Source organism: Gopherus flavomarginatus, chromosome 6 (genome assembly GCF_025201925.1).
Source record: "Gopherus flavomarginatus isolate rGopFla2 chromosome 6, rGopFla2.mat.asm, whole genome shotgun sequence".
Classification (NCBI taxonomy): Eukaryota; Metazoa; Chordata; order Testudines; family Testudinidae; genus Gopherus; species Gopherus flavomarginatus.
The window spans coordinates 130,950,136-130,978,083 of NC_066622.1; the positions used below are offsets into that span (position 1 = coordinate 130,950,136).

At 43.5% G+C, this 27,948-nt stretch overlaps 2 protein-coding genes across 5 annotated transcripts in view; both read right to left on the minus strand.

Annotated features, from left to right (window-relative positions):
- Positions 1-3,583, minus strand: part of PDCD4 (programmed cell death 4) — a 34,236-nt gene extending 30,653 nt beyond the window's left edge. For all 4 annotated transcript variants that reach the window (XM_050958160.1, XM_050958159.1, XM_050958163.1 and 1 more), the window contains exon 1: positions 3,504-3,583. The gene's annotated coding sequence lies outside the window, so the exon portion shown is untranslated. The remainder of the gene's footprint in view (positions 1-3,503) is intronic.
- A 20,239-nt stretch (positions 3,584-23,822) lies between these two features.
- Positions 23,823-27,948, minus strand: part of RBM20 (RNA binding motif protein 20) — a 191,157-nt gene continuing 187,031 nt past the window's right edge. The window contains exon 14 of the mRNA XM_050957981.1: positions 23,823-27,918. Within this exon, the coding sequence (XP_050813938.1) occupies positions 27,808-27,918 (111 nt within the window). The 3' untranslated portion in view covers positions 23,823-27,807. The remainder of the gene's footprint in view (positions 27,919-27,948) is intronic.

Genomic DNA, 27,948 nt, shown 5'->3' on the forward strand with positions numbered 1-27,948 from the left:
AATTCAACCCACATCTTTCATATCTTAGTCCAATTACTTAATTAAAATACTCCTCTCAGGTGACTCTGTATTTGCACTTTTACATGCAAGTTGTGCTATCATGCTTTGAAATGTTACCTGCCCCCACTGATCAATGATAAAAATACTTACTTGTATTACTACTGCCCTCTACCATGCAAGCAGATACTTACTTTCTTTTTTAGTGAGGTTACAGCCACAAAATAGATTTTTGAGGGATGTCAGAGGGGAGAGGGGGGGTACCACATGGATCATACATCTGGGTAAGCCACAGTAATAGAGGAAGGATGTGTACCTTCATTGACTGTTAACATGTTTAACAAAAAGTTAAATATTTCTAGTATTGGCATTCAAACTCAGATACTTAAAGCTTGTTTTTTTTCTTCCTCCTTTGTGTAATCCTCAATAACAAAAAATATTCTGGGATAAAAATAAGTAATTTTATTGATGTGAAATAAAATCCAGGTCCCACTTCCACAGCAATGATACTTGGTTTTGACCAGTAGACTAAGCAGATATGACTATTAAGACAAAAGAGAGCCTCTTGCTGTTGGCTCTATTTTTCCAGGGTCACTTTAATTACTGTAAACACACTTAAGAAAACAAAACAGATTGAACATTAAATTGTTAACACTCACGAACACACCATAAGTTCATGGAACCTTTAGAGACAAGATCTGTAGTGCAGAGTTGTTAATATGAACAAAGTAATGCATATCAACATTATGTAAGTACTAAGTTAATGACCTATTACTTAAAACTACTATGTGGTTCAAGAGGGTTACTCCTGCATATTCATACTCCTGAGACTGATGCCACCTTAGCCCTGCAGAGTAAACCCTAAAATTCCAACATATTAATTTATGTTTGAGGGCAGCCCCAAAACATTCTCAAAATGAAGCCTTGCTCAAGGCTTAGGAGACTGCTGAAGATGGCCCTACAGCCTCTTACTGTGGTACTGACTTCCTTAGAGCCAAGTAAGAATCCTGCACTGAGAAAGTACCTACATTGGCTTCTTCCAGCAGAACAGAGGAGTATCCAATACCAACACATCAGCAGATACCTGCTCGGTACCTTGTTTCTTGTTATATGCGTAACTTCCAATATCAACAAAGATAAGTTCCTTAAAAGCCCAAATCACCCGCAGCAACAGTAACAGTCCAACAATGGAAGAGATGAAGTCTCAGCACCCAGAGAAGATATAGGTACTACAGTCATGAACCCTGGATCCAAATGGCACAATTTTCCTCACTTCCAGGGTCATTCCTGATTGATGTATCTGAAATCAAACTGGCTTACTCGCTATGTCCCTTCCTCAGGCCAGATAGCCAATATGTTAGTGGACTCAAGGACTGGGCTTGGAAAGGCAACTGACACAGTTGTCTAGTTCAGTTATTTATATTGTGGTAGCACCAATGAACTTCAATCAGGGATGAAGTATTCACTGTGCTTGACTCTATGAAAATTAAAAAAAAAATCCGAAAAAAACAGAACAGTCTCTGCCCCAGAGAGCTCACAATCTACAGGTAGACAAGACAACAGGGGGACTTGAAAAAGGAAAGGGAAAAAAAAAAAAAAAAAAAAGCTCAAACTTAAGAATTTGCAGAACATTGTTCCACTACATGCATTCGACGAAGTGGGTATTCACCCACGAAAGCTCATGCTCCAAAACGTCTGTCAGTCTATAAGGTGCCACAGGACTCTTTGCTGCTTTTACAGAACATTGTAGAGTGCTGCAAAGACTCCAAAAACCATAGGATCCTAGGAGGGTTTGTTTTGGAGGGAGGTGGTGTCTTGTTTTTTTTCTCAAGTCCATTATTTTCTCTGTTCTCTTATAGGCAAGGAGCTTTTCTGGATCATTCAGTTGTGACTATTTAAATGTGACTATTTAAATGACTATTTATGTAGGTATTTAAACCGCACCCATCAGCCGGGTACATATCTCATGATCTCCTGCATCCAAGCGGTCCCACTAGTAGGTTAACGTAAGCTAACGAACCCCAATGTGTCCCTGGCCAAGAATTTGCAGTGATGTTAGATAAGGAACAAGCCTTCAGAAAACTCTAAAAATCTATAGATTTTAAAATTTCTTTGAGTATGTTTGATATGGCAATTTCCCCCTTCCCCAACTTCAAGCAAAAAGGGACCAATCATTAATGTCATACGTTTTTAAACTGCAGCAAAATGGCTGAAGTCACATTTAAAAACAACAAAAGAAATGTTGCTTAAACGTCACAGCATTTTTTTCCTCCCTTTCAGCAGAGAACAAGTATGAAAACTTCCAGCCTGAAATATGAACATTTCAAGGTTGTGGACTTGTGAAAACATAGTGTTACAGCAGAATTTTTTTGTGGCCATGTGCTCACTGCAGCACCGTAAAAAGATCCGTCTGAGGTTTACACATACATACAGTTTTATAGCACAGAATGCTCTATATAAATACTAGATGCTAGTTATACAGGAAAGAGTGTATAAACAGCCTAAAATATTACTTATTCAAAAAAAGACCTGTTACAGTTAAACATACACCAATCCACCTTTAACCCAAGTCTTAAAGCACACACTTTAAAGTATCAGGAATAACAGCGGAAGTGGTTTTCATACAGATGTGGCTACTTTGTTTTGTTTTTAAAGGTGCCACAGCCAGCTCAGTCTTTACAAGAAAAGAAAGTGACTTTACAGTATGAGGGGTAACCAACAGCTCTCCTGTAAAGAGCTAAACCAGGCTCTCCTCCTCCCAAGTAACCAATTCAATCCTAGTGCTGTTTGGAGGCAGCAGGCCTGTCACTGCATCCTCACTCAGCCAGACTGGGCCAGGGAGCAGAGGGGCTGGGGATCACTCTTTCCCCACACATGGCAGCGACTTGTATCTTTACGACAAAGCCCTGGCTGGGATGGTTTAGTTGGGGATTGGTCCTGCTTTGGACTAGATGACCTCCTGAGGTCTCTTCCAACCCTGATCTGCTATGATGAAGACCACTGGCTCCATTAAGAGCACTGCTTCTTAGGAGATGTCTTTAATTGGGAGTCAGAAAGCGAGGGGCGGGGTTAAGACCCTGAAATAAACAGGGTAGCAGAGGGGAAAGCCCCCCCCCCATCACCCCTCCTGCTGGGGGACAGAGCAGGGAGCAGGCATGAAGACCCCACACCACTCCCTCCCTGTTGGGGGGAGCAAGGCCCCCACACCACCCCCTCCCTGTTGGGGGGAGCAAGGCCCCCACACCACCCCCACTATCCCTCCCTCCGAGGGGGGGGCTCCTGAACCGAAGGGGGGGCCGTGAACAAGCCTGAGGAGATCTGAGAAGGACCCACATGCCCACCTGGCCAGAAGGGGCGTGGAGCCCAGAACACCCCCCCCCCCGACACACACACACACACACACACACACACACACACACACACCCCTCGCCTCAGAGACTTCCGGGGAAGGATCCCGAACCTCCCCTGAGAAGGCTTCTGGAGAGTGGCGAGGACCCCGCAATTACCGTAGGCAGCGGTCCCGCGGCTCCGCTCCCCACAGCCGCTGCCTGCCTCGTTCTGCCCGCTTCGCTCCCCTGTTTGTTTTTGTTTTGTTCTGCCCAGCGACGCGGCCACGAGCGCCCACCGCGGATTGGTCGCGGGGCCCCACCCGCCACAGCCAATCAGAGGGCGAGGGTTGGGAAGGGGGCGGAAGAGAAGGAGCGTACTCAACCGGCGAAGAGGGCGGGCGAGACCACCCGCTCGGAACGGAGGGGTGTGGGTGTGTCCTGCAGGGAAGGAATAGGAAGGAACCATTGTGTGTTGGGGAGAGGAGGTCCAGCCTACTGGGGAGGGAGGGGCACACATCATCCGATTGGCCCAGGACATTGTCTGGGGAGGGGGTGGAGTGATCAAACTCCCCAGGCCTGTTAAGAGGCACCGTATACAAGGCAGAGAGTGTCTTTGCTGCCCCTAGGGCCCTATGCAGTGGTGGGGAATCAAATTGCCTCCGCAGGTTCTATCGCCCGGCACCTTGTATGGGTCTGGTCTAAATGAGCATAGGGTGGCAGGAACTTTTGTTGCCAGTGGCCAAAAGCCCACCCGTTCTGCCACCCTCCCATCCTTTTGGAAGGGCATTTATCACCCCATCAGCCAGCAATTGCTGGTTTAATCACCTATCCACTGCAAAACTCCCAGGGGCCAGTGTACTCACTAGGGGCAGAGGCCAGGGCAGTTGCCTTCCCAAAGAGCCTTATTAATAGCAGTTAAATACTGGGATCTAAAGCAGAGGCATAATTGTTATTTTTCAGTCCCACAAATGTTTGTGGCCCATGTCACAGAGGCCATGCCATCTAATACACATAATGATGCCACCTCTAAGGTACAAAACAACAGGACATTTGGGATGATGCTGACAGGGGCAGCTCTAGGCATTTCGCCGCCCCAAGCATGGCAGCGTGCCGCAGGGGGCGCTCTGCCGGTTGCCAGTCCCGCGGCTGCGGTGGACCTCCCGCAGGCGTGCCAACGGAGGGTCCACTGGTCCCGCGGCTTCGGTGGCCGTGGGACCAGTGGACCCTCTGCAGGCACGCCTGCGGGAGGTCCACTGCAGCCGCAGGACCAGCGGACCCTCCGCAGGCATGCTGCCGAAGGCTGCCTGCCTGCCGCCCTCCCGGCGACTGGCAGAGCGCCCCCCGCGGCATGCCGCCCCAAGCACACGCTTGGCATGCTGGGGCCTGGAGCCACCCCTGGATGCTGAAGCCAAAAAACTGGACAGCAGTCAGTGTGTATTGAGCACCCCTACAGATTTCACAGGACAGCTACCGCAAAAAAGGGACAATCATGGGAAAACCTAGTTAAGTAACAACCCTAAATACATTATAAAAAAAAAAACAACACACAAGCCAAGAGGGTGCAGAAATATGTTGGGATCAATGGAGGTCATCAAATGCACAATTTCTCAGTGTAAACGAGAGAAAATTTAACACTTAGTGAAGAAGGCTTAGGAGCCCTGCTGTTAAGAAGGGAGCCAAAAAAACAACAACCCAGCATGGCACTATGCATTTATATCACAATTAGATAATGCATCATCAGCTTTTTTCCCCTGTCCTCAGTTTAGCCCTGCAGGACACCAGACAGATCAGTTTAACCCAGGACATTATTGCTCCATAGCTAGAATAAAGGTGGCTTTAAGGAAGCCAAGGTGATCTATGCAGCTGCACAGTGCACTGTATTTCCAGGGGCTCTCTGTCACATATGCATATGTAATGCCAACAGACCCTGGTCGTCGGCGGGCAGGATTGAACCGGGGACTTCTGGAGCCTAGGGCTGCCTCTACCAGATGAGCTAAAAGCCAGCTGGCTGTTGACTAATGCTGTAGAGCAGACTCAGTTAACTCTCTCTCTAAGTGGTCTTGGTGCCACTAGATGTGACAGACCACCACATTCAGAAGGTGTGTGGGTTACACATACTCAACCCACCAGGCATAGCATGGGTCCCATGTGGGTTAAATCACCGTTTCCCCATCCATCATCCCATTGAGGGCTGCGTGGCAGATACTCAGTTTGCTTGCTGCCCTCATCCACTTGTAATGTTGTGCTTGCATTTGAAGAAGTGGGTTTTTACTCACTAAAGCTTATGCCCTAATAAATCTTTTAGTCTTTATGGTGCCACCAGACTCCTTGTTTTTGCGGATACAGACTAACACGGCTACTCCTCTGATTCTTTAGGTTTATCTCCTGATTTCCCAGCAGCCCATTTAAAAGGATTATTAGAGCCAACCTGACAGTATAGAGAGAGGCACATAGACCTCAAACAGACAGACCAATTTACATTAGGTTTGCTGAGTCCAAAGTGCAAGACAGTGTGAACACACCTCGAGCAGACAGACAGGAAGTGGCTGGGTGAGGAAGAATGTTATATGTAAACAGGGTGTATAGGGAACCTAGAAGTGTGGAGAGAGATGAACTGGTCCCATGCCAGTGAAATCATAAGACCTACCAAGAAAGGCTAGCCTTGCAATAGTGGTACATTCCTGCTGTATTTGCCTACAGTGAGGAAACTGAAAAGCTTGAGATTTACCACTCAACACCCAACCCCAAAATTTTCTCTTTGGCAAATGACCAAAAATAAATTGAAATAAATGAAATACTTTGGGTTTTTTTAAAATCAGGAAAATAATATATTCCTTATCTTTAAGTGATGCCAGACTAGACTAGGGCAAGAACTGTCCTTTTTGCAGTCCGTCTTTGCAGGCTACCGCTTCCTCCTCCTCCTTTACCATAGTTAGTGTTTTCTCCAGAGTTGCAGCCCTGAACGTTCTGAGATTCTGGCACCAGCTCTGAGATATCACACCAAAACCTCAGGCGAGGTAGATATAACTCCTCTATTTGAGGGGAAGGAGGGACATTGTAGAGTGGAAGATGACCCAGCAGACAGATCCCTTCTAGTCTTGAAATCATGAATCTAATACATACAACCCATATTCGGGGTAGACAGCAAAAATGAAACTACTATGTGCATTGGAATGCTGTGAGACATCTCTAGCCAATTCAGTTTTGTTTTTATTGATCTCTCTTGTGTTAGATATCTGCTGCAAAGTGTATTTATTCAGTTACTGGCAGTGGTGTGCTCCTCAGTTAATACCATACAACTTTATTTTGTATAGCATTTCCACTGGAGTGAATGGGAGTTTGGCTGAAGTTAAGTGAGGACTCTAATAATAAGGAACTGCAGAGGAGAAGGCTTTTGCCAAAGACACCCCATAAACCTTTGCACCAATTCCCACTGCACCCTTTGAAGTGCTGTGTAAAATTGCAGAAGGGATTCTGGGAGGCTGTTTAGGACTGGAGCACTTGTGAGTCGCTAAGGGTAGGGTCACTAGTCACAAGAGGATGAGAACCCTAATATTGTCCTGGGTATTTCCATGAGATAAAAAGCATTTTTTCTTGTTGAATATCCCTGCTCAGAGCATTGATATCAACCATCATAAATCTCAACTCAACTGGAGCACATACGCTTACAGACATATAGATGCTGCAAATATATCCAAGATTTAGTAAACACTGAATGCCCATACAAATACTTAGCTTGCAACCAATTTGATACATTTCATCCCATCTCTGTAATTACCAGGACTAATATTGCACAGCAAATATTCTAACAAATCACAGGTAAAATAAACAGATTTTTCCTTTTTCCATAGTTTTATAATTCAGATGGAATTAAGTTACTCAAAGTCACTTGGAAATAATCCTTTCTCAATGGTTTCTGCTGGATCCTTGTTTCAGGTGCAAAGTGTCTGAGTTGAGTTGTCCTGTCCTGGATTCTTTAAACCCTGGATGTTGATTGCTGCCTGCTTTATTAACCTGGATTCTTGATAATGATGATGCCTCCAAGCATGGAACTGTCAGTTGGTACTCAAAGCAATTACTGGTCCCCACCCTTGCTTCTGCCCAGAATCGTGCTGATAATTCTGGAGTCAGAGGCAGTTCATAGATTCCCTTTGGAGCTTAAGCTCTGGAAGGGCTGCCCGGGGGAGGCAGGGGCAAGTGCAGCAATTTGCCCCAGGCCCCGGGCCCCACAGGTGCCCCCATGAGACTATAGTGTTCTATAGTCTTGCAACTGTTTTTTATGGAAGGGGCCCCCAAAATTGCTTTGCCACAGGCCCCCTGAATCCTCTGGGTGGCCCTGATCTCTGGCAAACAAGTCCCTTTCTAGTCTTAGCTTTTCACTAGATTCTCATTCTCTCTCTGGTTATTTTCAAAGAATCCACTACTTTTCTGGCATGTTCAACTTTGGGCTGGTCCACACTAGGGAGGGGAAATCGATCTTAGATACGCAACTTCAGCTACGTGAATAACGTAGCTGAAGTCGAATATCTAAGATCGGATTACTCACCCGTCCACACCGCGCGGGATCGATGTTCGCGGCTCTCCCTGTCGATTCCGGAACTCCGTTGGGGTTGATGGAGTTCCGGAATCGATATAAGCGTGCTCGGGGATCGAAATATCGCGTCTAGATTAGACGCAATATATCGATCCCCGAGCAATCGATTTTAACCCGCCGATACAGCGGGTAGTCTGGACGTGGCCTTACTTGCTGGGCCCGCCCATAAACAGAGGAAAGAAAGCTATCGGCCAGAATTCCCCCCAAACAATTAGAATAGCCCTTCCTCCAGCACAGGGAATGCCCTGTTATTCTGCTAGGGATCTGTAAGCAATTTGTGTGGATACAGTCCAGTTTTAGAACTTATCTACAAATGCCAGTTTGAGGTTACCCTGATACATAAATGTGTTTCATGAAGATGTCTTTTGAATTTTCATGACTCCTATGTTTCAGAATGGTAGCCATGTTAGTCTGTATCAGAAAAAACAATGAGTCCTTGTGGCACCTTAGAAACGAACAAATTTATTTAGCCCACGAAACCTTATGCCCAAATAAATTTGTTAGTCTCTAAGGTACCACAAGGACTCCTCATTTTTGCTTGAATCCTATGTGAATCTAAGCTATTGTGATTCACCCACTTCCAGCAAATATCTAACACAAGAGAAATCAATAAAAACTAATTTGAATTGGCTAGAGATGTCCTATAACATTCCAATGCACACAGTGATTTTATTTTCTCAACAATTTTTTAAATCATTAAACCATTTCAAAAAGCAGCATGTGTGATCCAAACACCTCAATGGTTCTGTTTGTCCATAATACAGCCTGCGGAGAACAGAGTCTAGGTTAGAGTATCCATCAATCAGTTGAGACAGCAAAAAACAACAGGATCTGCCAAACACAATCCCATTAATCTTGTGGATTTATTTTCTTATATACATATTTATTCTGCATCCTTTGTGTTGGCATTTGGGTGCCATAATAAAATTAGATGCAAACATAGCAATGCTACTTGGGTAACAAACAATCTAATTTCACTTTGGCCAGTGATGGCTACAGGTTGAAAGGTTTAGTTGAGGTGCTATTTGTTTGTGCTAATTAATTATGGTCATTTTTGAAATTTCCCCATGATCCTTTGCAATGGCTGCCAAACAGGAAATGCCATTGCTGCCTGTTTGAAGTTTTACTAGAATGTGCACATTAGTAGAGTGCATGTGAGCTAGATTGTAAATTAGGGGTTCAGATGGTCAGGAGCTCTGGGTATTATTCTCAGCTCTGTCACTGACTATCTGTGAGACTCTGGAGGAATAACATAACCTTTCCATGCCTCAGTTTCCCCACCTATAAAATGGCTTCCCTGTTTTCTCATCTACCTACTCCTTATGGCTTAGAACAGCCTTCCATGTCCCATATTCTAGATTACCCCCCTATGGCATACTACACTCTTAAAACTGATGTTTTGTTGTTGTTGTTTGGTTGGTTTTTTGTTTATTTTCCCAGAATTTTCCAACATTGATTTACTCTAAAAGAATTGCAACACTGTGTCTTTTATCTGAACAAAAGAAGAGTCTGACTCAAAACCCCAGATGCAGGACAAATTTGAGATCTTTGAAATACAGACCCAGATCGAAGTTTTTCATTTCAGGCCCATCTCTAATTAGAGCTTTATTCCTATGTACTGTGTTTGTTTAAATTAGCTTGTAAGCTCTCTGCAGCAAAGACCCAGCCTATGTGCTTTGTACAGTATTATGTACAAATAATATATAAGGCTACATAAATAAAATAATAATTCATCCTATGTTCAGCCAGCTGGATTTGTAGGTTGGGGGCACCACATTTCAGAAAAAAAACCTGGTGAAATGGAAACACTTATACTGTTCCACTTCTGTTGGAGGGGAGTTTATTTAAGGTATAAGTAAATTTTTTAATTGAAAATAAATCTTAGAAAAAGCTCTGGGCATGCTCTGTAATACAGTAATAACCATTCCAGACATGTCTCTTTTGTATTATAGTTGTCACCTCATCTGTTCATTCTTGCCCTAACAACAGCAGCACTCATCTGAAAAGGCCTTCTTTGTAGAGGGCTCCACATATTATAGGCTATATAGGAAAAATCAAGTGATCCAATTAGACTATAAAGAATTCCAAACAGTGAATTCAGTCAAAAGCCAATACCAATGACACAAAACATAGTCTTTGTCACATGATAATTGTTCCTTTCTGCTAGATTATTGTAGGAGAAGATCTCCAGACGTCATTTATAATTACTAGTTGATTTGTTTCCTTTTTGTTTTTTGCATTACTTCAGAAATTTGTTTAAACTGGAAGAGTCTGTGGTAAACTAGTGAAATCATGACATAACCCGCTGATCAGTGTCAGTTAACTTCCCCCACTATGTGCTTGATCCACAAAGGAAATGGACCTATTACAGCTCTCAACTTGAGAGCTTGGCTCTTTAGCTCAATTGTTTTCATATTTGAATTAATGCTTTCAGGTCTGGAGGTCATCAGTTCATTACCCAAGATGGCCACCATCACAATGACAGGAGAAGGGAGCCTGGAAATTGAACAAGTGAGATGGAGAGGGATTTTGGAGACAAAATGTTTAAAATGTGGATGTGTTTGGTTTTAACAGATATCTCACCTCAATATCTAATGAACATATGGGAGAAAGAAGGCCTGTGGTAAAATTTAGCACACACATACACAACTTAATTTAAGCTGAAAGAAAACTCCCATTATACATCTGAGACCTCCTGAGTCCTCCTGCAAAACTAGGCCAAAACTTGACATTCTTGGTATGTCTAAAGCAAAACCAAACAGACAAACACAGCTTTAATGTGGGGAAAATAAATTTCTGTCCTTTTTAGAACACATCATTATATTTTCAAAATATCTTTGCAGGTCACCTTTTAAGTTGCTTCATAGTTCACCCATAAGGGCATTTTATACCAGCATGGCCAATTGACAGTCTGAGACCTGTAAATGGTAGAAGAGCCTGGTCTATCTTATTGCTATTTGTATATCTTCCTGTCTCTCTTTTCCCCCCCCTTCTCTCTCTTTTGCTTTCCCCCATCTCTTCCTCTTCAATCTCTCCTTACCTCTTTCCTCCTTCCCTCAACCTTGCCTCTCTCTGTTCAGCATCTTGGACTTGTATTGACAATTTGTAGTTGAGACAATGTAATGAAAGGCACTGAATTTATCAGCTTATGCGTGTTTGAATTCTCAAACTCAGTGTTGCAATCACATAGGTTTTGGCAGCTAATGCAGCCCCCTACAGCCCAGCTGGCTAAGACAACAAAATCATTTAACATTTAGAATAGCAATTCAAAGCTCCTGGCAGGCCCGGACTAGTGTGCCTTTCACCCTGGCTATACCAATTCTATAAAAGCAGCACTTTGAAGCATACTGTAAGGGTATGGCGGAGTTGGTGAAGGAGGAGTGGGTAATTAGTGAAATAGGATTTTTTGTCTACAAAAACTACTTTTGAGGTTGTTCTTCCAACTAAGCCAACATCAATCCCTCTGTTTTAAAGCAGAAATCCCCATTGAAATCCAGTAGTTCTGCCAAGATACTGTCAGCTTGATGCATCTTTAGCACTCTGCTACAACATTTCTGTGGACACATTGGGCCAGATTCTGGCACCAGCTATGGCCTCTTTACACCACTCCTATGGCATAGGGAGGTTGTAAAGGGACTGGCCTGGCTCTCTGGAGAATTCCCCAGCCTAGAACACTTGTCTTCCCCCTCTGCCCCTCTGGATTAGGAGTATAGCCAAGGTTTGGAGGGGGACATGTTAGCACCAGGGATGGCTATAGTGCTCTACTCTCCACTCATTCTGAGCTGTGGAGCGGCCCACAGACAATGCGAGGCTGCTGGAAGTGAGAGCAATTCTTGGGGCTATGCTAACACTCAGAATAGAATCTGCGCTGTCTGCTGCACTGCTAAAAAGATGGAATACCTAATCTGGCCCTGCGCTCTGGTCACACAGCACAAATACAACAAATAAACCAGTAATATTATCTTACGGGGTGTGGTCTAGAGTTAGGGCTTGAGACTTGGAGTCAGCAGTTCTGGGCTTTGTTCACACCTCTCCCACGGAATGTGTGACCTCAGACAAGTCACTTCACCTCTTTCCTCTCCTTGCCCCACGCTGCTAAATGGGGATGATAATAATATACCTTGTATGATGCATGGGGCTAAATTAGCTGATGCTTGCAATGTGCTTTGAAATCCTTGGATGAAAAGATGCTAGATAATTGCAAAGTAGTAGTCATAATGCTAATAGTTTGCTCCATTATACATCGCTTTTCATCCCCAAAGATCCTGGAGTGCTGCAGCAGCTACATACATACACCACCACTAACCTTGCTGGGTTTTGGTTCTTCCCAAATCCAGGTCAGGAAATGTGCCTGAGACATCGCAAAAGGCAGCATATAAGCAAACAGAGTAATCGAGTCAGTGCAACTGGGTTTGGGGGTGTGTGGGGGTGTGTGTGTGTGTGTGTGTGTTTCTGAGGAACTGTGCTTGCAACACTAGGAATATGCTTCTCTCACAAGGGGCTGCATGAAAGGCAGCATGAAGCTGATAATGGGAGGAGGGAATAAAAGCAGCAGCTAATGGCTGGAGGGGAAGTGCATAAGGTGGGGGTGTAATGTACTGGGTTTGGAATCAGTCCCAGGCGCAGGAGGCTCCAGGGAACAGATCAGTAGTGCAGCCTGCTCAAACATTGCTCTACATGCACCGTACCTGAATCCACCCAGCTGCACATCATGGGGTGGGCAACTAATAGGACCAGTAAAGGCACAGTCCACTAGCCGGGGTGTAAGGTGGAACTCAGAACGGAATGTTTGCTGGGTCAGAGATGAGCACCTTGAAGTTATCTGGAAGGCAGGCAGGGAGGAGTTGGTCTCCTTATTTAGGCCCAGAGAGCTCATACTGTACAACTATATTATTTGTATTTAAACCTTATGAGCTGGTCTACACTAGGAACTTACACTGGTATAGCTGTGTCTCTCGGGGGTGTAAAAAATCCACACCCATGAGAGAAGTAGCTACACAGACTTAACTCCTCATGTAGACAGCACAGGTCAATGGAAGAATTCTTCTGTTGACTTAGCTGCCACCTCTCGGAGATTACCTATGCCAATGGGCGAACCCCTCCTATTGGCATAGGTAGTGTCTACAATGAAGCACTGCAATGGCTGCAGCTGTGCCACTGTAGCATTTTAAGTGTAGACATAAAACTAACACAACAGCAGCCAGAGTCTGGGGTGGCTGGTGTGACAGATGTTGCAACCCCATGCAGTGTTTTTGGGGACCACTGTATTAAATTTATGAATGGTTTAGGAGTGATTGTATTCTACCCTGAAAGGGTGGGTTCCCACAGCTCCCCCAGGAACTAAAAAATGGTGAGAGGTGAATCAGTGAGACTACAAGCAACTCCATAGACATTCTACCCCACTGGAGTGGTTTGCACATATTGGGTCAGGTTGGGGTTTCCAGAGGACAGGAAACAAAGAAAGGGCTTTTGTATACAAGGATGAGTTTGAATTGACCCATGGCCTTCCACTGGCTTGCTGGGGATACCGCAGTACATATCGGTGGCTGTGCAGTCTTAAAACCCCTGGTCTGAAGGGAATGGGAGATGGGTCTCCACCCAGAGACAGGTGACAGCTGGAGATCTAAGACCTGATGGGGCATGGGAGAGAGAATACAGGTGCAGTTACCCCTGAAGCTGTGACAGACAGCAGCCTGCAGCTCCCTGCAGTCCAGAGCTCCCTCCTTCCAAAATAGAAGACGATCTTTGTAGTGTCGACAACTCTCATGATTTTAGTGCAAGTCTCATGATTTTTAGTGTATTTCTTAAACTCCAGCTCCTTGAAACAAGAGAGTGCAAGAGAACCTTGGCTTTCATTTAAAAGCAAAGTAAATTCCTAGCCCTCAAGGTGGTGGACGAAAGCGTGCAAATGTGCATGCTGAGGGCTCCAAAATTGGAAGGCAAATAAAAAGAACGCCAAATTTGTTAATTTAAAAAAAAATCTCATGATTTTTAAGCCAATCTTACGATTTTGGGGTGCCTGACTCATGATTTTTGAATGCTTCAGGGTGGCCTTTGATCTTTGCAGCCGTACCCACATCCTTAAATAACAATGGCAGCTGCTCTGTACAGGGCGTTCCAGACAGGAGTGACATGCTGAAAGCTATGGGAAGAGATTATAATAGAAGCCTATTATGGTCTCACATTTCAGTGCTAAACTTTAAAGTATAAAGGCCTGGAGTCTTAACATCCCACACACTCTGCTGGGCGGGATTGCCTTTTGGTTACACTAACTCAATGTTCTTCAGGGGCACTCCTCCTAAACAGTAGGAAATCTCCCATAGGAAGGAAGGGATTCAAAGGCTCCAGGAACTCTTATAAGGTTATTTAATGAGTCTGACTCCATGGCAAATCTGATTCCATGGCCATGTCTCTTGTATTTGTGAAAAGTTATTCATTTTTGTTTCAGGGGTAGCCTTTGTTGAAGATATACAGGCCCCAAATCAGCACTGGTGTAAGCTTTGAAGAGCTGCATCTGCTTGCATCATTTAGCCCGTAGGGTATGTCTACACTGCAGGCTTGCTGCATGCTGTGCTAAGCTTTTGTTCCCAACCTCCCCCATCAGCCACCCTCAAAGCTCTTAGATACATGTATTGAACCTGAGCTGGTTGTGCTCATCTGGGGCGCATGGCAGCATATAGGTTGAGCTGTGACCCTCACCCTGCTGGCCCACTTTACAGTGTGGACCAGTAAGGGCCTGGGGGCCTGGTCTAAAGTCTAGATAGTCCTCTGCTGCCATTCCCACAATTGCCTGTACCTGTATCTTCTGCTTTCATGAGCTATGGCAGGAGAAGGTAGGCAAAGACCCCCAAAATAACACTATACACCAACACCCCTTGATAACACTGTTATTAGGAGGGAATAATGCCCCTGCTTGTCTCAACAGGAAAACGCAAGATCTCCTCACCATCCTGGTGTCCCACACCTCTTCTGTGCATTTGACATTAAATATTCATTAACATGCCTCTGTGGTTGACCAAGGCCTGCAGAGCAAGGAAGTAAGTAACCTTTGCTTCAGTTAAATATGTTGGTGGGCTAAAACCACTTCCACCTAAGTGTCTGGGGAGGACAGACACGTTCTCTCACAATGCATCAGGATGGAACCAAGTCCTAGAGCGGCTCCAGCTGGTCAGGCATTAAGAGCCCTGGGATGTGCCCCAGAAATCCTAGCTCCAAACATGTAGCTGCAGCTTTGCAGGAGATGGTTTGTGTGAAGCAATGTGAATTCTTGGAAATGGGCTTGGCTACGATATACCCAGATACATGCAAGCCAGGGTGTGGGTACACATCCAGCGTAGACGTAGTCTTAAAGTAAAGTGAAATAGTAGCTATTGTGTGCTATTGCCTGGATGATATTTTCATGTGTTCACTGCTTTTTTCTGTCACTTTTTTTTTTCCTTTGCTCAATGTGCAAAGTTCTTCTATTCCCACTTCATTCACCATGTCCTGGCAAAGCTCAGGACTCTCCTTTCCAGCAGATGTTGGTAGGATTTGGTGACATTTTGAATAGGAGCTTAAATTAAAAAAAAAAAAAAATTGGGGGGAGGGGCAGGAGCTATAAGGGCCTGATCCAAAGCCAATTGAATTTAATGTGAGTCTTTCCATTGATTTCCTTGGGCTTTGGATCAGGCCCTGAACAGGTTTTGACACTGTAGGCTTCAACAGCTGAAATTCAGATGTTTGAGCAGAAGCAGCTCACAAATCAGAGGCACTTCAGCACTGGAAGGAAGAGAATGCAGCACGTACTGTGTGAGTATAGACATCAGCGGAAACATCAGATGTGTCCACTCGTGTGGAAAATGGCCCTTAATAAGCTTCCTGCCGATCACTTTCAGACTTCTTGTGCTCCCAGAATGCACTTTTCTGTGCTGATCACATGAATATTTGGATACCTTGTATGATGGGCTGCTATGTTTTCACGCACACACAGCAGCAGCAGCTCTTCTCAAAACACTCCAATTAGACTTTAACCCTTTGCCTGACAAAACAAGATTGTTCTGTCAACCGGCCAAATAAAGCCACGGAGACAAAGTACAGCTTCACCTCCTCACCTGTTTCAGTGCAAGTCACTTGCAGGCTTCTCAATCCACCACTCCTACTTTCCTCAATTAGGTGAGTGCAACCAGGTGCAAGTGATGGGGAAAACTGGAAGATTCCTACTGTGAGCAGGAGTATGTAGTGAAGGGCTGGAGATGAGGTGCTGTCCATGAATGGGTGTGCCTAACAGTTCTTCTGAAAATCAGAAACACCAAAGTAAAAATCAGGACTAAATAAAGTCCTTAAACACCTTATTTTTGGGAGCAAAGGGACAGGAAAGAAGGACATGCCTCTGGGGCCCTTGGCTTCATCACTGACCTATTGCCGGCTTAATATCCAATATATCCTCTCCCTGGGGCCCAAACCACGAACTGGATAATTAGTTAATGTTTCCCATCTCTAATTTCTCTGACTGATGTGAGGAGCTGGAAATAGACATTGGAATTGCCTGTTCAAGACAGTGCCGATCTCCTTGAACTGGAAGATAGGCCTACGTTTTGTTTGCTGTTTTTCATGCTGTGTTCCATGTACTTTCTCTTACGCATGTCTAATTCTCTCTCTACCTCTGGCCACACCTGCTTTGGGATGAGGTTTGCTTCTGGTTACCTCCTGTGGTCAGAAAGCACAGACACCAGTTCCTGGTGCTCTCTCCTTGTGCATCGAGACAACAGCAGCCACAGGCCCATCCAAGGAGTTTGGCACTATGCAGTGTATCTATGGGTACAGAACTGGGGGGAGAACCAGGAGGAGACCAGGCAGATTCAGAGGTTAGAAACTCAGCCAGTAAATGTTTCTTTCTTTTCCGAAAGAGAGAGTGAACTGAGTCCTGGTGAAAGGCAGCAAACTGGCAAGCCCTCGAAAACTAAACGCCCTAGGGGCTGATTCCTGGGGCTGAGAGTATCTAGTGCATATTCCAGCCTTTGGAGAGGCTGATTCGAATGTCTCACCAATTATCTGGTTTCCTTGTTTCCCATCGCAGGTGTGCAGAGCACCATTTTGCAACACCCCCTGGTTCAAGGTGAAAGTTTGCTGCCATCAGCATGTTGCTATCTGCCACAGATAAACTGGAGCAGTCCAACCGGCAGTGCAAACACCACCCAGCCAAGAAGAAACCTGTAAACAAAGCAAGCTTCCTGTGCCCTCTAAAGACACATAGGCACTGTTTGCAGATGGTGGAACAAAAGAGAGATGTGTTAAAACAAGTCTGAGGAAAGAGGGGGAGAGATCTTCTAATTAGGAATCAAGGTCTCCAAGGCTTTGGGAGTAAACCAGTTAGATAAGCACCATACTAATTAAAGGTCATGCTGTTGTTACTACAATCCCAAGTAAAGGAAAGCTGACCCAGGAATGCTCCTGGCAATTATTTAAAGGTTTAATGAGATGAGCTTTGTAGAGATTCTCCTGCATGAAAAGCTTTTGAATGTGCAGACGACAGCCAGGTCTACATGCAAGTTTGCAGGAGTTTAGTTAAACCAATTTAGTTAAATGGGTGTAAACAGATGGGGATAAACTAGCCAGGAATAAATTTAGGCTGGAATTTAGAAGAAGACTGCTAGCCATCAGAGGAATGAGATTCTGGAACAGCCTCCCGATAGGAGTAGTGGAGGCAAGACACCTAACTGGTTTAAACACAGACCCTGATAAATTTATGAATGGATTATATGTCGGGATTGCCTATGACAGCAGGGGACTGGAATCAGTGACCCAGGAGGTCCCTTCCAGTCCTATATCCCTATGATGAAACTTTTATTTCAGCTAAAAGTTGCATATTTCAGGTTAGCTAAAACTTGTTCCTAATGGATTTAAGGTCCACCAAAATAAACCTGGTTTAAGCTGCAATAATAGACTCCATGCAACTTTTTGCATCAGTGTAACTCACTAAAAATCACACCCTACGTTAAAACAGAGCACTTCTGTGTGCAGACAAGCTCCAACATGAGCCTCTTTGTACTATTCAGTTCAGCTCCTTTCCCCTCCTAATCACTCACATAACTCCGATATCACACTTCCACTCCTCAGTGAGCCATTTAGCAGGGAGAAAGCAGAGGAGGAAGAAGACAGATAGGCAGAATGGTGGGGGAAGCTACTCTCTTGGGTTAAGTTCCATCAACCTATGAGTATCAAGTATAACTCCACTGAAGTTATGCAGCTTATGCCATGCACAGCGGATAAGAGCACTAATTAAAAGACGAGGGGGCAAATCCTGGCCCGACAGATGTGAATAGGTGCTTTGCCATTCACTTCTATAGGACTAGGATTTCATCTGAGATTTTTTTTCACCTCTTACGGCTGCACTACACTATTGCAGCCCCACCACTACCAGCAATGGCAGGAGTGCTGCTGTGGCCAGGCTCAGGCATTTTCACCACTATGTCATCTAGTTCCACTAAGAGCAGCTCTAGATAGCACAACAAGAACATCTGTACCCTGCCTACCTTATGGCTCCCGCCATTCTTATCACTGATGGGAACTTTCCTAAACAAATACTAATATACACAAGGCTTAAATTAAGACTTTGTCAGTATGTAACTCATGTGGCATTGCAGATAGCTCCTGATCTGGGGGTGGGTTGAAGTACTTGGAAATATGCCACTTAAACATCCATAGAAAAGCAAAGATAGCACTTGCCCTTTAAAAACCACCATGACTTGTGATTGATAAAATCAGGCCTCACACTTCCATAGCACCTCCTATCTGAAGAGCTAAATGCACTTTAAAAGTGTTAATGAACCAAGCTTTGTATCGCCTCTTTAAGGGACATACTAACACCATTTTACAGATGGGGAAACTGAGGCACAGAGTGGTGAAGTGACTTTGCCTAAGGTCCCGCAGCAGGTCCGTGGCAGAGCTGGGAATAAGTCTGTGGCAGAGCTAGGATTAAGACCTAGAACTCCAGACTCCCATGCTTTAGCCCCCTAATATACTATTAATATATAATATACAATCCCCCTAATATACTATTAATATATAATATACAATACTAGCCCCCTAATATAATCCCCCCCATCCAATTTTACACAGAGATTAATGGATTTTTCATCAGGATCTTTGAGAGTATTAAGCCAGTCTTTAGTAAAGACTATTTAGAACTCAATCCTGTAGGCAATATGCCCTTGACCATTGTAACACCACATGCTCTTCCAATGGCAGTGTGTCGGGTACGTTGTTTAGCAAACACACCATGAATACCAATCCCTTGTGCTTGCATAGCATTCTGAGGCACAGCCTAGCATAACTGATTTTAGTAGTTTCTGTGTTGGTTGTTCGCTTTCATTATCACCCATAATTAGTGAATACTTGTACAGCGTTTTGAAGATATACAGACTTATCTAAATGCTATTGTTCTTTTCACTAACTCAGGTGCTCATGACACATCTACAGGGTGGAAGGGCAAATGCACGGTACAGATTCATATGTCTACACTGGCAATTGAACGACAAAACTTTTGTCTTTCAGAGGTGTTAAAAAAAAAATAAAAACCTCCCTGAAAGACAAAAGTTTTGCTGATGACAAGCGCTACTGTGAACAGCACTTTGGCAGCCGCACTCTCCTGCCGACAACGCAAATGCTGCTCCTTAGGGGTGGACGTTTTTTGTCCGCAGGAGAGCCAACAAACAGCGGCTACACAACATGACTTTTAGCGGCATGACTGTAGCTTCAGAGACTTCTCAGTTTAATCCCTGGAAGAACCCTCACTTGTAACGCCGACAGACCCCGGTCGTCACTGAACCGGGACCTCTGGAGCTTAGTGAACAAGCCTCTACCGCATGAGCGAAAAGCCAGCTGGCTGTTAGCTAAGGCTATAGAGCAGACTCGTTCAACTTTCTCTCCGTGGTCTCAGTGCCACTAGATGAGACAGAGCACCACACCAGGAGACATGTGGGTTACCCTACCTCACTTCTAAAGCTGCTTCCTAATACTCTAACTTCCGGGGAGATATCTCTGAGAGTGATGTTGTGATGCTGCTACTGGATTACTTGCTGCTGTGATGTGATTTAAACATACACAAGATCTTACACTTACGCCGTGCATTTCATATAAGAGGATCCCAAAGGATAATACACTGGGCCAGGGCGTTTGAGCATGTCTCCCTCTTGTACCATGCCCCAATGACTAACACCTACTAGCTCTGAGCTAAAGAAAATGTATTTTAGCTCAGTTGGTAGAGGCCTGTGATTTTGGTCTTGAAGAATCTTGGGTCAATCCATATTGACAACTGTGGGTTTTGTGTGAATGCAGCCATGGTTTACAAGCAGCTATAAAACTTATGCATATACTTATACATACACAGAAAGAAATCCTTAACCCACAAAGCTACACCTGGCATAAAAAGCCCCAGCTGTTTAAGAGTTTAGGATGGAATGTGAAGAATACACTATCCTAATGAAAGTGCAGAGGCCTTTTCAGGAAAGAGCATGTAATTATCCAAAGTGGACTTCAGCCAGGATACCAAGGGCTAACTACTATTGTCAAAAGTGTTAGATTGCCTGGCTAACTTCCAGTCCAGATTTGCACAATAGGACAATCACATTCCTTGCAGCATGAATGAGTTGATGTTGATGAGCTAATTCTCAGCCTTGCTCTTCAAGATGCCAATTCCAAAAATATGACTTATGGGTCTAAACAAACAAACAAAACCTTCCAGTTATCTCACTAATAATAACTCCTTGGATTTGGCTCCAGAAGTTTTGCATCATAGGGCTGATCCACTAGTAATTCAGATGAATTGCTGAATCTCATCCAAGAGATCTCTCTGGGTCATGAGGGTTAAGACCTCTAAAATATAGATACTCTAGAGCAGGTGAACATAATAGTTCCTATAGAATCATAGAATATCAGGGTTGGAAGGGACCTCAGGAGGTCATCCAGTCCAACTCCCTGCTCAAAGCTGGACCAATTCCAATTAAATCATCCCAGCCAGGGCTTTGTCAAGCCTGACCTTAAAAACTCTTGTGCACCAGGCTCTACATTTAATTCCTTGATTAGACTCCAGAAGGAGAATCTCCTGAACCACACTGCAGTACAGTCTAGAAACTTTCAAATGTTGATTGATTTGTCTACTTGTTGATCTAGGTTCTTATATGGCCTCTGTTGCCATAATTTTGGAATGCCGATGTAATATTTTCCACATGTACAGAGATCAGGGCAGGAGGAGGCGCCAGCCATTAGAACCAACTTTAGAAATAATGTGTTAGACATATTGAAGGAAACAAATGAGTCACAAATGGAAGAGTGAGCAAGGATACCTGAGGGCAAACCTGTTCTTCTAGGCTAACCCAATCTTTCCCTGAACGACCTGACAAAACAGCTAACTAATCCCAGAAGTAGTAACTACAGAAATAAATAAAAGAGCAAGATTGGATGACTAGCCTCTCTCAAACTCCTTCTTTAGCGTGATTGGCTAACCTGGATCCTGGCTTTATATCCACTCCAAGTGAGCACAAGAAGCCCCTTATGTAAATCAGAGAACACCTTTGTGGCAATAACAACTAAGAAGTGCTGACATGAACCACAGGAGCACTTCTGGCTTGATCATGCTGGCCTAGCTTATCCAGGGAACAAGCATTGATTCAGTACCAACTTGGAGAGAAAAGCATCATCTATTGTGATTCACCAACGTGACTTCCAGCAGAACCTAGGTTTTCCTTGGATGTCTTCTGTTTCATGATTGGCCAAGCCTGGCCATGCGTGGCTTGTGCGATCAGACAAGATCACAACACTTAGGTGACTGCCAAAATGCACTCAATTATAATTGTAGCCTTACTTTTTAAGGCAAAGCTGCCATTTGTAGCTGTGTGCGCACTCGTATTTGGAGCCTATCAGCATTGATAATGTCCCTCTAAGCACAGCAAATAGTGCTGGAAACATGCCAAAATAGACTGAATTTTCAACAGTGCAAACAAGTTGGTTCACACTCCAACAATGTAGGCATTAAAGGAGTGGATCTGAATAATGCAACTTTCAAAACAAAATGGCAACACACCTAAAATATGACAATAACAACCAAATCACTGATATGAATGCTCCAGAACTTTAGCAAAAGGAATCAGATTTTATACCAGGGCCAAAATTCTCTTTCAGATTCTTCACTGGAACCACTCTCTGGAAGCCATCCCAGAGAAAAGAACTGAAAATGTTTGTGCTTAAAATATATTACTCCTGTGCTGCAGTCACAAGTCCATCCTTATTTAAAAGAAGTGAAGGCAAAGGATTGAGGAGTAGACCTGGGTTCTAATTCCTGGCTTTGCCACTGATTTACAGCATGATTATAGGCTAGTCACATCGTGCCTCAGTTTCCCATCAGTAAAATGGGGGACAGTTTTATCTAACTACTGGGATGGTATGAATCTTAATACATTCTTTATTTATGCTCTCTACTTTCCCACACAGACAAATGCTTTCACATTATTTTTCCTGGCTCCACAGCATGGCCACTAGTTTTCATACCTGGAGGAGAAGGCCTGCCAAAGGGTTTATTGATAGATGACACGAGACACTTCCTCTTTCCCAGTGGCAGAGCACTATTTCTGAAGCACTCCCAGTTCAGATCTCTCACATGGCAATGGGGATCAAGCAAGACTTGCATTATATTCAGTGGGAATTCTGTGAATAATGGGAAAGGAATCCTGGACCTTGAGTTAACTGACTTTTCAGCCTGAACCTCCATGCTCCTGAATGACACAATCAAGAACACCCTTGAGGTACTGTGTCTATTCAATATATTGGTATTATACACATTTATGATGTCATGATATCGTTCCAAAGGATTTACACAGCATGCCTTTTAAGGTGTACTTATCATGTTCTACAAAGATACTCCGTAACCAGGACAACGGGGTATTCCAGACATATTATCCACAAGAAATCTGGCTACTACGTAGAATGAGTTTGTATTTCAAAGTCAAGCTGTATGCTTTGTACATCATCAACTTTTGTCTCCACCACCCCACTGATACCGAATCTGCAATCACAACTTTGTGTAATAATTTACTGTACAGCAGAGGCAAACCTGTCTCATCTTACCTTCCCTCTTTCTGTCTCCTTCCTAGCCTGCCCCTTTGTCCTGTTTTTGTCCTATTTTTCCAATTTTTTCAACAGTACAGAAAGACTTATAGATTTCCCCACTGCTTTTGTCCTTACAGCTTTCTTTAACTATTCAGTAGTGATAATAGTAAAGAACGGTTACTTACCCTTAAACTAACTATGATTCTTCATTGAGCATTTTTCCATGTGGATCCCACTTCTGGTTGGTGAGGTTACTCAGAGAAAGGGTTTAGTGAGAGAAGAGGGTGGGACCGTGGGACTTAGGATAGAGCATTGTGGAACCAGTAGGGAAAATGGGAGAGGGGAGTATGATCAACCAAAGAGACCTGGCAGGAGAGCCAGGGAGAAGACCATGTCATAAAAGCCAAGGAAGGAGATGTCAAGCAGGCGAGTCTAATCAACACAGCAGATGGGACAAGCAGGATGTAGGTGAAGTAGATGCCTTGAGAGTTGTCTAGAAAGAGATCAGAACAGTTTCAGAAAGTGTGGCAGGGAATCCAGGATGGAGATGGAAAAGAGGAATTCAAGAGGAAACAGCTGTAGATAGCTCACTCAGTAAGTCTGGAGGTGAAGTGTAGGAAGGGAGATGGAGGGGCAGTAGGTGGGTAAGGAATGGCTTCAATCACAATTACAAAGAACCAAATTCTGAGAGGTGCCAATCTCCTTGCAAGTTATTGTGAAACTGGCACAACTACCAGCCATTATTTATGCTCTAAAATTCTCTTTATTAAAATCCTTTTTATGAAACACAACCTGAAACACTTTGCAATCAGTTGCACAGATCAGTTAATACTGGTGACACCACCTACATAACTCAACAAGTTCTAACAAATTCCAATTGTTTACAAGGCAAAACTTAAATTAACAAGATTCTATACGCTCAATAAATAGTATGTCTGGTCCAGTTCAAGTATAATTAAACAAATCACAGCCTTAATAGAGAATAGAAAAACCCTGAATATAACCAGCCTGACACTAATTTAGTGTTCAAGCCAATATTAAAATGTATTAAGTCTTATGGGGCTAATGTTTAGGTTTTTTTTTTTAAATTTTTAATCTTGAAGAAAGCAAGATGCATTGTGATATTAAAGACTATTTGAGATCAGCAGATAAAAACATGTTCACTGTTCAGAAAGGCTGCAGCCTTTGTGAAATCTTTGGTTGAGACATGTTGAAATGATTCATAAAGATCATGGAAGCTCTTCTTTAAATAATAATAAATAATTTTTTGGCTAGACTTGAGACTGCCTGGTGCTATACATATATTAATCAGAAATGTAAATTGTTGAAGAATTATGCCGACTAGAAAAATACTACATCTTAGATTTTAAATATAGCAAGTCAAAAGAAAAACAGCACATTTTACAGCAGTTCAAAGAGGCAAATAGCTACCTGTACAGGTGCATTGCCGCTCAGCAGAATAGATATTAGAGTGATGTCTAGGAGTTAAATGCCTGCAAGCATTGCCTCTATGGACTATTTTCATGGAAAGACATTACATTGCAGGTCTCTAATTGCATTGGGATGAAAGCTGATTGCACAGATTGTTAGGCTGAATGCTATGACTTGGAGGTTCTTTTGAATACAGGGATTTTGCAAAATAAAATAAAATTTTCAGGACTACAGCTGCCTTTTTGGCCACACTCACGTGCTGTTTTGTCAGTAGTTAGTCCTTAGGGGCCAGATTTTAAAATCCCCCCTGAAAATACCTGGATTTCATCACAGTTGTATGCTTGTGCACACACAGATCCCTTTCTGGAGGCTCTAAATATTTGCCCCTGCACCTCAAATACAGTAATTAGGCCAGCATCACCCTTGGGTTCTGCCAGTGGAACTCGGGTTTGCAGGCTGTCAGAGGAGGAAACTCCACATGGAAAGGGTTGCCCCCACTTTTACAGGGGGGATTAGGACTAGCCAGCACAAGCAAGGCGATCCTGGCTGGCTGAGAGTTGTGCTGACTCAGCACAGCTCCTGGGCTGCCCGTCAAGCCCCCAACCTTTGGAGCCCTGGCTGGAAACTGAAGCATTCTTCCTCAGGCAAGATCTCTGGGGAGGGAGCTGTAGGATACCACTACCAACCCACAACACAGACGGATTATGCACTTCTGATGCAACTAGCCCTGCAAGCACAAGGTGAAATATGCAAGGAGTGCAGCACAGGAGTGAATCTGGGCCTTAGCGTTTAATATTTTGGGGGTAATAAGTTGAATCACTCATTTAAGTCTGACAATGAGCCCATGGGCAAACACAGGTTTAGTGGTTTTACTCCTGCTGACCAGAATGGTTTCACTGTCACCTCCTACTCCCTCCATTTGTTTGCATCCACCTGTTGTCTCTCACCTTGAGCTCTGATTGTAAGCTCTTTGGGGTTTGGGAAAGTTTTTGTTACAGTGCTTAGAACAATGGGGCTGGAACTTCTTGGTGCTACTGATTTACAAATGGATAATAATAATAATAATAATAACACTCTTTGTACTTGAGTTTGGCTGGAGATAAGTTGCTAGAGGCGTGGAGATTTGGGGCATTATCAACCCCACCTCCCATCCACTTTAAGCGTAACCAGGTGATCTAAAAATCTACCACCACTCTGGTGAGTGCTCCAGTTCTGGAACAGTCTGAGATCTAAAAATCAGATGCTTGCATCTGGGGTGATTCCCTTCCCCACTCATATCGTGTTATAAGGCAACGAGACTAATTCTTCACACTCAGTGTATGCATCACTGCCTTAACAGCAATGCCTTGGACAGTAACTACAGAATATTTACTTCCCTTTTCATGATTTTACATCTTGCAATACAAATTTTGACCTAACAAATCTCATCAAAATGTAATAAGAAATCTTGTAGCAAGAAGAATTTGCTTTTCAAGATTTTTTGTTTCAATTAATTGAGGAATAAAAGTCATGTTTTAAACAAAGATGGGCCCAAATCCTGTCACACTTGAAATCTGGTGATGCTCAGATCTATGCCTAAATAGTGTGTCTTCCCTTCTTTCTCTCTGATGCACCAAGCCAGACCTGGAATCCACAGAATCTCTGAACTTTGGAGAAAAATGAATCCAAGATTTGCAGCTTGCACCCAACGCTGGTTGAAATAAATGGAATGTCTGCACCATCTAATTGAAAGTGAACTTACCAAACAACAAAATGCAGCCTGGAGATATGATACTGAACTGAAGCCATTTTCAGAGAAAGAAGAATATGGCTGTTGGTGCAGGTGATATGGAACAGGTTTTTTGGTGGGAGCAGTTTTGGCAGATTGGCCATTTTGCATTATTTTGCAACATTAATGTTGTTCTCTGTGATGGATAAGCCATTCTGGGGAAAAAAAATTATTTACTGTACACAAAGTCCTATTGTATTAAGTGAAACACCTAATGCCAGAGATTTCAGTGGCCCTTAATATGGCCAATATCAGAGCTGGGCAAAGAATGGTGAAAAAAATCTGTAAATTCTCCCATTCTCCATTTTTCAACCAAATTTCAAACATTTCAAAAATTTTCCTACCACTTGCGTGGAGACATGGTTTGTGGTGCATTTCCTAAAAGCATAACTCCAGGATCAAATCTGGCAGCAGTTTTAGTACATATTCACTTTGCTACACAAAGCCCATTGAAATTAACCAGAAATCTAAACAGTGCATTTCAATGGGACTTTACATTATATTAAGCAACAACTCTGAGTATAAACAATGCCATATAATAATACTTATAGTTGCTGATGCATCCTGTGTTCTCACTGCAGCATTCTGTGAACAGTTGCTGCACTTGCCATAAAAATTCAGGGGAATGAATACAAAAACTGTTAAAACAACATTAAGAGTCTGGCTTATTTCCATAAAGACCAGGAAATTCAAGATGGCCAAGATTAGAAAAACATGTTTTAAACCCTCCCCCCATCCCCCACAATGAGCATGGATAAAGAATTCTACAAGTTACATAAGCGAAACATCTAGCAGTTATAAAGCTTCTTGTGCGACTTTAATCTAAGACACAAAGTGGACACACTTTTAGAATTTTCCCAAGGAACATTCCCAAACACAGAAATTACCAAAGAGCATCCAGCCCACAGGATATAAAGCACTGGAGAATGAAGGCAAATAACTTTCAGCCTGAACTGTTCTGCCTGTACTGGATTTCAATTGTACGCTCCTAGAGACAGGGCTGCGACTTCCTCCATCTTTATACATCTTTGTAACATCGAGTACATGGACAATACTCGAAAATTTAAAAATGATGACAATTATCATCACCAAGCTCTAGGTGCACATATTCTAAGGCCACTGGGGTTTACCTTATGCCATCTAACAGTTAGCACTAGCACAATGGTTTTAGGTCTCTTAAACAAGGCCTATTGTTCACTATACTGAGTGAATTGACTTAAAATATATTCATGTTAAAAGCTTCATTCAGGACATTTCTTTTCAGATCATTTCCACTGGAGGATGCTAACTTCTTCTAAATACTCAGCCTGACCTACTGTGTGGCATCTGAGAATCCCTGAGAATTCTGAGTTAGTATAGGAAGCCGCTCCCAACACACAGCCTGAGAAAGAATAGCTGCGCTTATTACAGATACGCCAGGACTGCTTCCTTGTGGGAAACTATTTCAGGCATTATGGTTTTTAATGGCACCCTGGGCACAGATGCAAAGAATATGCTGTTTATTGTGCTTTCCTTCCTCCTGCACAGTGCGAATTGATCAGCACATCATGTAGCTCAACAATGAAATATCAGCATTCACTCATTTACAACTCTTCTAGTTGAGCGCATCATAGCTTTTTCTTCTCAAAGTGGGGAACAATCCCAGCAACGTCCTGTGGCAGATTGCTGTCTTCTTCATTCATTTTCAGACTCTCTTCTGCAAGCTGGGATAGATACTTCTGTGACCAAAGGAAAACCAGAGGTGGCAT